At 36.3% G+C, this 13,583-nt stretch overlaps 1 protein-coding gene across 3 annotated transcripts; it reads left to right on the top strand.

Moving 5' to 3' along the window:
- The first annotated feature begins 1,043 nt into the window (after positions 1-1,043).
- Positions 1,044-13,576, top strand: hmbox1b (homeobox containing 1 b). 3 transcript variants are annotated; one of them, XM_043218861.1, is made up of 10 exons: positions 1,044-1,224; positions 4,900-5,421; positions 6,383-6,468; positions 7,702-7,812; positions 8,530-8,683; positions 8,821-8,903; positions 9,019-9,114; positions 9,711-9,820; positions 9,907-9,990; positions 11,048-13,576. In XM_043218861.1, exons 2-10 carry the CDS (start codon positions 4,901-4,903, stop codon positions 11,189-11,191), a joined length of 1,389 nt encoding a protein of 462 aa, XP_043074796.1. In that variant the 5' UTR covers positions 1,044-1,224; position 4,900; the 3' UTR covers positions 11,192-13,576. The 3 variants fall into 3 exon arrangements, with proteins under 3 accessions (XP_043074796.1, XP_043074798.1, XP_043074797.1); XM_043218863.1 differs by having other exon boundaries at positions 1,045-1,224; positions 9,729-9,820; XM_043218862.1 differs by having other exon boundaries at positions 1,045-1,224; positions 9,726-9,820.
- Positions 13,577-13,583: the final 7 nt, after the last annotated feature.

Raw genomic sequence — 13,583 nt, 5'->3', positions numbered from 1 at the left:
ACACACCCATTGGCGTAGACTCCAGATTTACAATATTAACTTTGCAAAGACCTTTACATTAGACTGACCAAATCAAATACTGATGTCATTACATGTCTAGGAGTAGTTTGTAACAGAGTAAAACATGTCACTTCCTGTTGTCATCAGGTGACACTATGAACATCAAATTTTGCCAGGTCGCCACAGAAACGCTCTTCAACGAAATCTCTAGATCAGGTGTCAAACTCAATTCTGCTCTAGATCTTTGCAATTTTAGTTTACACTGACCAAATTTGGTGTTTGATCTGAATAGGAGGCGGTAATTGAAGTATGATACTTGAAAATGGCAAAAATGACACAAAATTTGCTGAGAATATTAAAAATTACCGACTTCCTGTTGGGTTGTGGATTTTGCTGTAACTTGACTTTTTTGTAGGTATTAGTGTGTTGAATCTATTTACCGATTTTCATACATGTACGCGTAACGTAGCCTTAGGTACACATAATACATGTTAGGTAAACATGTATAGGTGGCGCTGTCGAGTCATTTTACCACACCCACTTCTGAAACCCGTATCTGACGTCAAATTTCAACCACTAGGAACTGGGAACCTTTGGTATAACTGATGAGTTTCGAAAAGCTCCAGCATTTACTTGAACTTCTAAGGTAATGTCAATGGTTTAAGATTAAACAACTAAAGTCACAGTGGTTTCGTATATATATTTGATGATACAAATTTTTACTAGGAACAATTTATACTGTCCCTAGTTACTTTTTATAACACTCTTTATTGTTTCTTCTCATTTCAGGAAAGAATGTGAAGCGTACCTGAAGATGTGTGAATGTTTATCCTCCTCAAATAACATAACCTCATGCAACTACTTTAAAGTGAACTTTAAACACACTTTTACGTATTGTAAAGTTAATTTAAGGACACCTCCGGTTAAGGAATTTCTCGCCGCTTCTTTTCTGAAGCCCGACTGAAGTAAAATAAAGAAACACTATCTATCTATGACAATCACGTTCACTATGGAGGCTCGTTCGTTATAAACTACATTTCCCGAGTCGCTCCGAGGCGTGCGGCGTGACGTCAGCGCGGCTGCTGTCAGTCAGACAAAGACAGTCAGTCAGTCAGTCAGGGCGAGTCTTCCTTACAACATCACATAAAATATCATCTTCATCGCCTGACAGAGCGCATTAAATGATCTGCTGCGCTGAGATTTTGTGTATTTTCCTCATTCCAGGTAGGAAATGTGATTTTATCCTTGAGGAGAGTCAGTTTTGTGCTGGCTCGTGCTAAGCTAACTAGCCGCCTGGACATTTCAGTTCGTTTTGTTTATCTTGTTAAAACACGCTTCGTGATCTGATCTTAGTCGACATATACATCTAGTTTAAATCTATACAGGCTTGTCCACATGTCTAGATAGTTTGTATAGTAATAGAACAGTCACTCAGTGAGTTATGTAGGCAGTTTTCCTAGTGTGAAAGTGCTGAACTCATGTATTTATTTGTGCATATTCGTCATATTTACTAATGAATATTCATAAACAATAATGTGAATAACACTGAGATTTGTTTGTTTATGCATGTGTTATTTTAAGCCCTTTTGTTGTCTGTTTGCAAATGTCAGGACCCAGATTGGTCGTGCAAAACTTATTTTTTTTTGTTTATATAGGTTGAAATACCCCGTGTGTCTAGTTTAAATTGTTAATTAAGTGCTTGCTTAATATATGTATGTTTATATTTCGTTTGCACGCTGGCGGTCTTTTTGGATACGCTGTTAGTTTCCATGCACAGAGATGATGGGCGTATATCATTGCTTTTATCACTATCATGAGACATGCATTAGGAAAAAAATACATATCTTGAAAACAAAGTCTGGGATTTGAAGGTCAACCGAAGCCCCTTCTCATGCAGTGCACAGATGGAAATGAAGTTAAACCAAAGTGATTTGCTAATAATCCTCATAGATCATGAGTTTGCTGCATGGACTTGTTCTGATCTGCATTCATAACTTGAGTTTCCAGTATCTGTCTGAGGATGTGAGAAGCGTTCAGATGCATGGAAAAAGATTTCTTTCTTCTTTTTATGCACCTTACTATTTATAGAAGCTCTTGGTGAAGTCTGTTGCAACACATAAATGAGTAAATAAGCAAGGAAGCTGTTAAAATGAATCATGTCCGTTTCAATGTGTTTTAGATATTGCCAGGTTTAAAGATCAAATGTACACTTAAGTGTGCCAAACCATTCCTCTATAACCATTAATTAAATTCATAATTTTTTTTACAGAAACTCTTCTGTAGTGTATACTACTGTTTGTTGCAAGGTTTAGGACACTAAACATGGTAAAAAATATCCAAATATTAGAATGTCAAGTTTTAATAGTGCAAAAGACATTTTCTGTCCTGCTACATTCAGTCTAATTTTGCATTTCACAATGGCCGTGTCTTCATAAGCAGGAGTTATTAAATGAAAAGAAGAAGGGCGCTCAAATTCTCATGTGGATTATTATTTAAAGCTCTCAGTGAACTCATTTGACTTGTGTGGATGCAGTCAGATGAGCTGATGCACGTGTGCATGCGGTGCAGGACTGCACCCTTGACTTGCAGTCTCTGCAGCTGTGCCCTCATAAAGAGCCCTGCAGTGAACGCCTGCAGTATTAAATGCCACATGATCACTAATGCAGCAGGGCTTATGGGTGAGACCCTCTGTGCATGTTAAGAGATGTCAGGGGGAGGATCACATGCATGACAAAAGACGGCGACGGCGTTTTGTATCTTTCATCACGCAGACAATTTCTGCCTCAGTCAAAAGCCTGGCGGTGATATATTTTTAGAAACCCACAGCGGCTGCCACGTTCCTATCACAGACTTTTATAAGGATCATCTGAGATCTAAGTGGAAGCAATTATGCTTTACAAGAGCTCGCTGAGCCTTTTTTTTTTAGCGGCGAGTGCTCCAGCGGTATAAGGTTAACGGTTAACTTGTGTAAATATAGTAGGTCTGGTATAATGGAAAACCCCAAACCAGTGAGGAATTTCACAGTAAACCAGCTGTAATACTGGAATGGTTAAGTTGGAAGAGCAGTTGCCACAAGGCCGCTGGGTCGCCACAGTCTTTCCCATTTATTTTTGCTGTAACAAAGATAAAGTAAAGATTATTAACAGTCAAGCATCACTATTATTATTGCTCAACATAGCTATTTTACTTGCAGTTCAAGTGGGAAGAACATAGTTAAATTGTAACCTGTAACCTGGTTGGTTAGTAATCTATTACCGCCTGGTATTAATAAGACCACGCGTAACCATTAGCTTAATATAAAACCATGTGCTCTAGATTAGAAGGTTAAACAAAGCATGCTCCATATTTGCATTCTGCGCTTTAATCTGGAGTTACATAAACTCCATCCGTCATTGGGTGGTATGGTTTCCTTGACAACAGCGACAGTAATTGCTTGTGCTTGTTGATGAAAGCCGTCTTGGATAAACAGAATTTTAAGTAGGTCAGATGAATCCTGCTTTTATCATCATAACTTGACTGCCATGAGATGGCGGAGCACTTGAAATTATGATAATTCATTGGTTTGTCGTAGGATCTAAGTCTCGTCACGTTTGAGTGAATTTTGGGTTTGCTCCTTCGTCTGATTCTTATAGAAAGTATGCATTAGAAAGCTGTGCAAAGCAAGTAAATGTACAACCTGCATCCCTAAATGCAACGTTCGACCTGCTGTTTACATTGTGACACAGTTTGACAAAAAAAACCCAAAAAAAACAAAGGCCTATGAAACTGAGCTGGTAACTTAGTATAAGCTCTGAACAGTTCAGTAAGCAAGTCATTGGATTGATTTAAACCATATAAACATTAACTAATACACCTAAGAGTCATTTGTGTTTATTAAAGACAACCAGTCTGGTAATTGTTGCATTGTGCAAATATGCTGAATTGCAATGCACTGATTAAACTCTAAACATTTAATTGAACAATGACTCCTTATAATCATTAGATGTTAAAAATATTTATACAAAAAAATATGCTTACGAAGTTGCATGTTGTATATAATAATAACAGCAAACCCTGAGATGAATAATCGAAAGCAGCAATATTATCCATAATTATTAAACTCTCACAGTTTTTGGGGAGTTTTTAGGTTTTGTTTTACTAGTGGTTGGTTGATTAATATTGAGCTTTTTGTTTTGTTCTATTTATTTACTAGTGGTTGACCAATATTTTAAAAGGCAGAAGTAATATTGCATATATACTGTATATATATATATATATATTTTTTTATATATACTGTATATATATATATATATTTTAATTAATCGTTATTAGTGCTTTTAATTAAACGATTAATTGCATCCAAAATAAATGTTTCTGTTTGCATAATATATGTGTGTGTTCTATAATAAATATATACAGAATAAATATGCATTTGAAAGCATATATATATATATAATAAGTGGTAACACTTTAGAACAGGTAAACATCTTTTCTCTCAATAAATTCTTAATTTGCTGCTAAGGTAGTTGTTAAGTTTAGGTATTGGGCAGGAGTAGGGCTAATAAAGGGATTAGGGCTAATAAAGTACTAGTGTGTGTGTGTGTGTGTGTGTGTGTGTGTGTATGTATGTATGTACACACACACACACACACACACACACACACATTAGTACTTTATTAGCCCATTAACTAATGCACTTAACAGAGTTGCAATGCTGCTACAAGTCAGTAATATTTATTGTTGCATACTGTTGTGAAGTTTGTGACCATTCTGGAGCTCTGAGATGAATGAACCAGAATGCTTAGTTGTTGTCAGTATGCAATCTGTCTGTTTTCAGTGTAGCATCCGTTTGTTTCTTCTGACAGCAGCCATTGATGCACATGTGACTGATGAGCATTGTGTTCTTCTGTGTCCCGTCAGAATGTCTCACTACACAGATGAGCCACGCTTCACCATCGAACAGATTGACCTGCTGCAGAGACTGCGGCGCACAGGTATGACCAAACCCGAGATCGTGCACGCGCTGGACACCCTGGAGCGGCTCGACCGCGAGCACGGGGACAAGTTCGGCCGGCGCGGCCCGTCAGACTCCAACGCCACCAACAGCACCACCTCCAGCACTACACCCACCTCAAATAACACTAGCAATGCCACCATGGCGACCTCCTCCACCACTTCCACAGCAACGCAAACGCAGTTCCACGGTAATCATTCGCCGTCGCCCAGCAACAGTTACGCCACGTCTCCACCTGCCGTCTTACCCTCGCCAGTCTCTCTGGTTGCCATGGCGCAGAACGGTCGGGACGCTTTGGCGGCGACACCCAATGGGAAGCTGTCGCCAAACCGTTACCCAGTGAACAGTGCGGCGGCCGTGAGGTCGTATGGGCTGGAGGGGTCAGAGGAGGACCTGGATATAGATGACAAGGTGGAGGAGCTCATGAGGTCAGTCAGGGTCAACTATTGGAAAATGTTTATTAATACAAAAAAAAAAAAAAAAAAAAAAATATATATATATATATATATATATATATATATATATATATATATATATAAAATAACATTTTCAGCCAGCACCATTTCTACTTTTTTTATTTAGTGATTTACTAATATAAAGAAAAAACTGAAATAAGTTTCTAAAAATAGTATTATATTATATAAAAAAACAAACAAGAACTAACATAATAGCAAAAACACAGCAAAATTAATAAAACACAAAGCTGTTGGTGCAGTTTTTATGGTGCAGTATAAAGTGTGTACCTTTTAGCATTATTATTTTTTATTAGTGGTTGACCATTATTATAAAAGTCAATTCGATTTTAAGTAATATTACCTACATATTTAATATAACTGCAATTTTAATACATTATTTTTATTGTTTTATTATTATTTTGTTTTTAAATTAATTAATTATTATTACTACTACTACTGGTGTTTATTTATTTATTTTATATACATGAGCAACTATTTTAGTGCAGCAGCCTGGAGCCCTGAGATTAAAAAAAAAAATAAAAAAAAAAACACTAACTGGAAACTTTTTTTTTTTTGCAAGCTAATTGTGTAATATATAACCAAAAGAAACATTTCTCATTTTTTCATTTCACAAACATTTCTGCAACTTAATAAGATAATAAAATGACAAATAAAAAAAAAAGAATAAAAAAAAAACTGTATAGACATACAAAAAAAACAGACAAACCTGCTGCCGTAAAGTAAAAGCCGATTCAAACTCTATACTTCTGGAAACATGTCCTGGACGAGCGTTGGTGGTGTGTGGTTGTGTTTACCGGGTGTAAGCAGGGTCACTCTGCTCTGAGACATTTGGTGATGAATCTTCACACACAGACGTCATCTTGTTGTGGTGTTGAATTGCAGCGATCACGTTTGTGTCCTGTGATGTGTGCAGGCGGGACAGCACCCTGGTGAAGGAGGAGATCAAAGCCTTTCTGGGCAACAGACGCATCTCACAGGCTGTGGTGGCTCAGGTCACAGGTCAGTCCCTCATCACCCTGTTATCATGTTCAATCAATCGGCAGCAGTCATTACAGAAATACACACTTACAATGCTAGTCTCTGGGGCAGGAATAATGGCTGCTATCCTCCCGCATTACAAAGCTTGGAAGATATTTTTAAAATACATTTTTAAAAAACCTCTGGCTTCGGAGTGAATAAAATATGGCGTAATTTATATTTTTGCGTGAACTATTCCTTTAACATTACTCAATGCAATAGGTATGTATAATATATTAAAGTGTATACATTTAAATTAAAAAGCATTGTACATTTTCATGGTTTATTACTGTATCCAATCATTTGCATACATTATCAGAAAAGAAAAGTGTTTTTTTGTATATATTAGAGTAAATGTTTGGAATTCTTAGCACTACATAAATACAAAAAAAAAAAGAAAAGGGATTAAAAAAAATGCATTTCACCATGTTTTTAGGGAAAAAAATCGAGTAACAATATATATTAAACCCCTCTGTAAGAAATCTTCAGAATGGTTATGAACAAAATGCTAACCAAACAGCATAAGACCGCTCACAAATAAATAACCTATTAATCAGTATTATTTTAGCGAAGGTTATGCAGTGTTATTTATTTGTCTCGTCTTTAATAATGTCCTATAGTGCGGTACAATCTCCTAACTGACCTTGCCTCTGTAAACCACAGGAAGTTCATTGGCCAAGAATAGTAGTCCCACTGCTAAAGGGTTTAGACTTCACAGCTTAAATATAGACAATTTAGACTTCACGGCTCAAATAACGCTTGTGTACTGAAGCATTTACACGAGAGTCAAAATGATTGCATGGTGGTAGTCTGAAACACTCGTACCCAGGTGCGATGCAACAAACGATAAGTCTTTAAACTTTCCATCCGTATGATTCACATCTGCAACAAATGTACAGATGACACTTTTTCTGCTTGTTTGCTTTCTAATTTTGCCACTCGCCACTATACAGTTAATTATTCACAATCCTGTTTCGCCTACAGTAGATTTATATTAAACGGTATGTTCTGATTAACTACCGTTTTGTGGCATTAAAACATTCTGTTTTCAGCGAGGACAGAACGTGCGATAGATTTAACCGGAGTTACCAAACCAGAATAAAATTCTTCATGTAGGACGGGGCTGATGTTTTGTTATTGTTCTGTTTGTCAGTTTAACTCGGACTTGTGCGTTCATTTTTCATCGATTTTGTTTTGAATCTTTCTGTGCGTTAGGCATCAGTCAGAGCAGAATCTCTCACTGGCTCCTCCAGCAAGGCTCAGATCTCAGCGAACAGAAGAAACGAGCTTTCTATCGCTGGTATCAGCTGGAGAAGACAACGCCAGGTTAATGAACTTTGCTTGTTTTACCGTAGGTTGATAAATGGAGAAAGATAAGGGTGAACTCAATCACGGGCTAAAATGTTTAAATACAGTGCCATTCACAAGTTTGGGGTCAGTGAGATTAGCAAGGATGCATTACATTCTTCTAATGTAACATTTCTATTCTTTTGGACTTGATCCTGAAAAAAAGTATGGTATGAATATGAAGCCGCACAACAGTTCCTGAAGGATCATGTGACACTGAAGTAATGATTCAGAAAATTCTGCTTTGATAAAACCTATGAAGAGTTAATTTGCAAAAACCGATAAATGCCACAAAAAAAGTATCCACTAAAAATGTTTTTGTCAAAAACATGTAATCTGAGATGATTGCAAAAATTTTATATAAAAAAAAAAAAAAAAAAAAAAAAAAATCAATTAACTGTATATATTTGAATTATTATTAGTTAATCAAAACAATATTACTTGGAATGAGCAATTTAAAAAAATAATAAAATTAGATTGGTTTTTGCAAATGAACTTTTCATATTTAAATAGAAAAGAGTAATTAAATCAAATGTTATTTAATAATATAACTGCTTTTACTGCATTTTTAGCAAATAAATGCAAGATAAGTGAGCAGAAGAGACTTTCAAACGGTTAAAAAAAAAAAAAAAACCACACCAACCCCAAACTTATGAATGGTAGTCTATGTACGATTTATTTATATATTTTTTTCAGGCGCCACATTAAATATGCGCCCCACCCCTGTATCTCTGGATGAAATGGAGTGGCGTCAGACTCCGCCCCCCATAAGCTCCGCCCCTGGAAGCTTCCGTCTACGCAGAGGCAGCCGCTTCACCTGGAGGAAGGAATGTCTTGCTGTGATGGAGAGGTGAGGCGTCTGAGAAATTACGCCTCAAAACATTTCAAATCCGGAATAAAATCTATTCACATAAAATACACTTCAGATCGTGTCAACCAGGCTAGTACAGATAACTGTGCATTGTTTACACGTTGTTCTCTCTGCAGCTATTTCAGTGATAATCAGTATCCAGATGAAGCCAAACGAGAGGAAATCGCCAACGCCTGCAACGCTGTTATTCAGAAACCAGGTGTCTGAACCCGCACAGCTGTGTTTGTCTGCATATATATCGCACTACAAATTACATACTGTATTTGCATTTTTGCAATCAACTTTGACCTTTCAAACTTGTTTTTCCTGCCTAGGAAAGAAGTTGTCTGACTTGGAAAGAGTCACATCATTGAAAGTCTACAACTGGTTTGCCAACCGACGCAAAGAGATCAAGAGGAGGGCCAATATCGGTACTGTGTTTTATTTTCCAGTTTATTTTTATAGTTATTTTGTAATGTTATTATATTTATTTATTCGGTTTTTGGGGAAGCTGTCAAACAATCGCATCTAAAATAGTTGTTTTTGTTTACTGTGTATATTTATTTTGGACATATGAATACGCACACATGTGTATATATATTGAAGGAAAAAAAATATAGGTTTGTATATTAAATATATAAATTATATAAATATGCACATGTAAATATTTTCAAAATATAATAATATAAAATTATATATGCTGCATGTGTATTTATATATGCATAAATGTACACAGATTACATAAAAACTTTAGTTTAATCAATTAATTGTTTGACAGCACTAATTTTTTGCCAATAATAGTATATCAAGTAAACTCTTTTTCACATGTAGTTTATTCATAAATTGTATATTTTTAGTTTATTATGGTTTTAGCTCTACTTTATATGTAGTACGGACTTTTTCCTGATGAAGAAACCTGTTCAAATCAGTCAAGAGTTCACCGGTTCGGTTGCTAGCAGTAAATCGTTTGCTAATGATCGTCTGTTGTGGTAGTGGTTTTTAAAGAGTTTCAGATGTTTCATGACAGGGTCTTTTTTCCAAGAAGCCACAATCTTGGAGAGTCACGGGATAGACGTGCAGAGCCCCGGAGGACACTCCAACAGCGACGACATCGACGCTAACGACTACAACGAGCAGGTGAGAGAATCAAACGACTCATTTCATGCTGAAAATTGGGATATTTAACACTACCGCTAGAGCTGATATCAGGGATTTCATTACAGGCTTGCGATGTTACCTACTTTGAAAAGAGAGGAGTGAACAGACCCTTCGGTTACTACCGTCTGGAGCCCACCTCACCAACACAGGTATCTCATGAAAACAAAGAGGATAAGGGTTCATATAAAGTATTTTTTGGAGAATTTTTTTTTTAAGTATTTTATAAGCAATTGTAAATGTATGCATGGGCGGTTTAAATCTAAAACAATTTGAAATCTAGTTCATCACATGCACCAAATCAGTTTAGGCTGAATTACCCCCCAAAAGGCTAAATGAAATATGTGGTGTACATTACAGTAAGAGCACAGTAATAAAGGCAGCAATGTGGTAGATAAACGGAACAAGAAAGACTATTAATAATCTTTCATTGCGTATTACAATACGATTTAATACAGACAGGCACAAAGCGCTGGATGATGTGCTTTAAACAACGGAGTCACAGCGATCGGGCATCAAGAAAAAGTTCAAAGGGGAAAGGATATCGATGCTTAGTGTGTTGAATCTGCACGATGCTATAATGAGCAGTTCTCTTGACAGCTTTAAATCTCTTGAGAGTTTAATTGTTTTGACTTTAGTAACTAAACGCGGCACACAGTTTGAATGCTAAATGGAGGACAGCCGCAGCTGAGAAAACTTATATTGCAAATATTCATCTGTACTTCACATTGGAACAAGCTTCAGAATACTTTAGTGCACAAAAATTTTATAGTGCTTTATAATGTTTTTATGCTCTTTGTGGGGCTCGACAATAACACAATAGTATACGTTCAAGATTGAATTAAGAATGTCTGTCTGACCGATACTCGATCCACAAAAAAATTACAGTATCAGACAGATGCATCCATAATATATAATCACATACAAAATAAAAGTTTGTGTGACTGTGTATGTTTTGTGTGTGTGTGTGTGTGTGTATATATATATATATATATATATATATATATATATATATATATATATATATATATTTTTTTTTTTTTTTTTTTATGATATAATTATCACTATTGACCGATCGCTGTTGTTTAATTTTTTTTTAAATGGTTATAAAAAAACGTAGAATTTAAGTTTTTTACCTTTCAGCACACTACAAAAGAAGGTTCATGTTTCACCGACACAGTTGCTAACTCACATACACGTCTCTTTAAGGATGACGCCGGCAATCACGCAGACCACCAGGACCCCATCTCTCTGGCTGTGGAGATGGCAGCTGTCAATCACAGCATCCTCGCCCTGTCCCGTCCGGGGGGCGTGGCCGGTGAAATCAAGACAGAGTCGCTGGATGACGACTGAGGGAGGATCGATGAGTGCGTGTGTGGACGTCTGCAGACGTGTTCATGGAGCAATGACCAAATCAACGCTCTGTCTCAAGCTTCTAGAATCCAATACCGCCTGCCACCGACACTCCTGCTGAACCACTAGACACACACACACACACACACACTCTTGACAGGAACTGATAAGTGGAAGGTCGTTCCACGATGTTCGGCCATCACCCGCGGCTCTTATTTAAGCCTCCCGAACCCTCGCTGACCCAAACCTCGTACCTCATTCCAGTAACTTGTATAATGTTCGATGTGCTTCCTGTCTGTGTGCTCCCTCATTCCCTCGTTCTCACAGATAAGCTAAAAGGCAGATGGTTTAGGAGAGAGGTGAGTCTCTGTGAATTTCTGCTCTGGATCCATGATCTTCTCCATTCCAACTACAGTTGCTCTCAGTTAACAGGTTTAACGTTCCTACTTTACTTTTGTGAGGGATTTCATTAAACAGCAATTGGGTGCATCTCACAGAAACACATTTCAAGAACACATTTCACCACAAAATTAAAGTGAAATTAATATATTTTGCATTAAATATTATTTTACAGATTTTAAAGCAAATTGTCCATTACAAAAATATTGAAAATATATATTTAAATCGTATAACATTTACGATCTTATACTTACTGTATGCTGACTTGAAAAACAATAATTAAAAAAAAAAAAAAAAAAAGTCATAAATGCTATGATTCTATGGAAAAAAAAAAAATCTTCAGAATGCAAAATGTAATTTTATATTATTTTCCTTTTGGTTTGTGGATGAAATTTAACCTGGATATATAGTAATATTTATCCAATTGCATTATACTGTATTTTAATTTGAATTCAAAAGGGTGGGGAGGTGAACCATAAATATAATGAAACTTGAAAGATATGGTTACATAACCACCAAAGCGCAACTTATTCTGCGCAAAAGCTCAAGTCTCCTGGACTCTAAATGAACCTGCAAAGAGAGACTTCAGTCGGCAGACAGCAAGCTTTCTTTATTTTCAACCGTGAAGTGTCCAGCATTACCCAAAGTCAGTTTGCATTAAAGCGCTATTCTTATGTTTCTATTTATTTCGCTTTTCCGTTTTATTTACATGCAACGTTTTCACACAAAGTTTGAAGACCGAAGCATCCGCTTTCATACACCGGCGTGAAAAATCATTCCACTAAAATTTTGGCTCCAGTTGCCAGCAGTCAGAATTACCGCGTGCAAACTCCCACTAAGCTTTATTATTATTATTATTATTGTGAAATGACATCAAAATTTCACAGTGTTATTAACTGTTCACGAGAGACTGACTGATAAATGTTTGTTCTGCTGCCACAGAGCTTCGAGAGTCTGAACTCTCATCTAACATAAGCTTGGTTCCAAAATGTAGCTTTTTTTTAAATTAAAGGTTCTAAAAGAACTTTATCCTCTCGCTGAGCTTTATTCACTGAAACGAGCGGAACGATTGATTCGTAGAGCCGTTCTTACATTCATGATCAAACCCGTAAGAATACTAACAGACATTGGTTCTGTCCGTGTCATGAATGAAGCCCAGTTTATGTATCCTTCCTCTATCTTCCTGTGTACAATTGATATTTATGAAATGACAATTTTCGTTTAATAATAATTCAAGATTATTTTACACCGTTTTTATGTTTTACGTTCAGAGCAGTCTCCTGAAGCGTGTCTGATTCAGATCAAGCACCCCCTTCACTCAAGGAATTAAAAAAAAAAACCATGCCACCTTTTTTTTTTTTTTTATACTAGAATTTGTTTTACATTTAAACATTGCAGCGATACACAAAAAAAGGTCATTTTCTAATGCTGTAATGTTCAAATGTGTTCAGATGTCCATGTATCTTGTCTTTGTACACATGACAGAATGTGCCAAACTGCAGTATGACGTCAAGTATTGACATTTACACGATCTCGAAGCGACATACAGATTCCACGAATGACTCGTTCTGTTGACTCAAGTGTTCGATTCCAGAGCAACGAACGTTTTTATTCTGTATCGTAACCCTGCTGGTTCAAAGGGGGTGCTTTTCATTTAGTTCCTCAGAGTGCATTTTCATACGTCTATAAACAAAAAAATCTATAGGCTTATAAAAGCAACTGTATAAATAAACAGAAGACAGTAACTATGAATTTAAAGATTGTTTGAATCAAATAATTCTATGATTTCAAAACATTCTGTTGTGAATCATCTGTATCTCCCATTTAAGAATTTAGTGCCTTTTTTGGACAGTAGACTGTTCTGTAAGTATACTATAGTATATATGAACTTTTTGTACAGTTTCTTTGTTTAAAATGACTTTTTTTAAAACTTGTGTTTATTTTAGTACTTTATCTTCTGGAAAATAAAGGTATATTGATGATCAACCGTGTG

The sequence above is a fragment of the Puntigrus tetrazona genome, chromosome 20 (assembly GCF_018831695.1).
Source record: "Puntigrus tetrazona isolate hp1 chromosome 20, ASM1883169v1, whole genome shotgun sequence".
NCBI lineage: Eukaryota > Metazoa > Chordata > Actinopteri > Cypriniformes > Cyprinidae > Puntigrus > Puntigrus tetrazona.
Note: the sequence above shows the minus strand (reverse complement) of the source record. Positions and strands in the feature narration are given on the sequence as shown.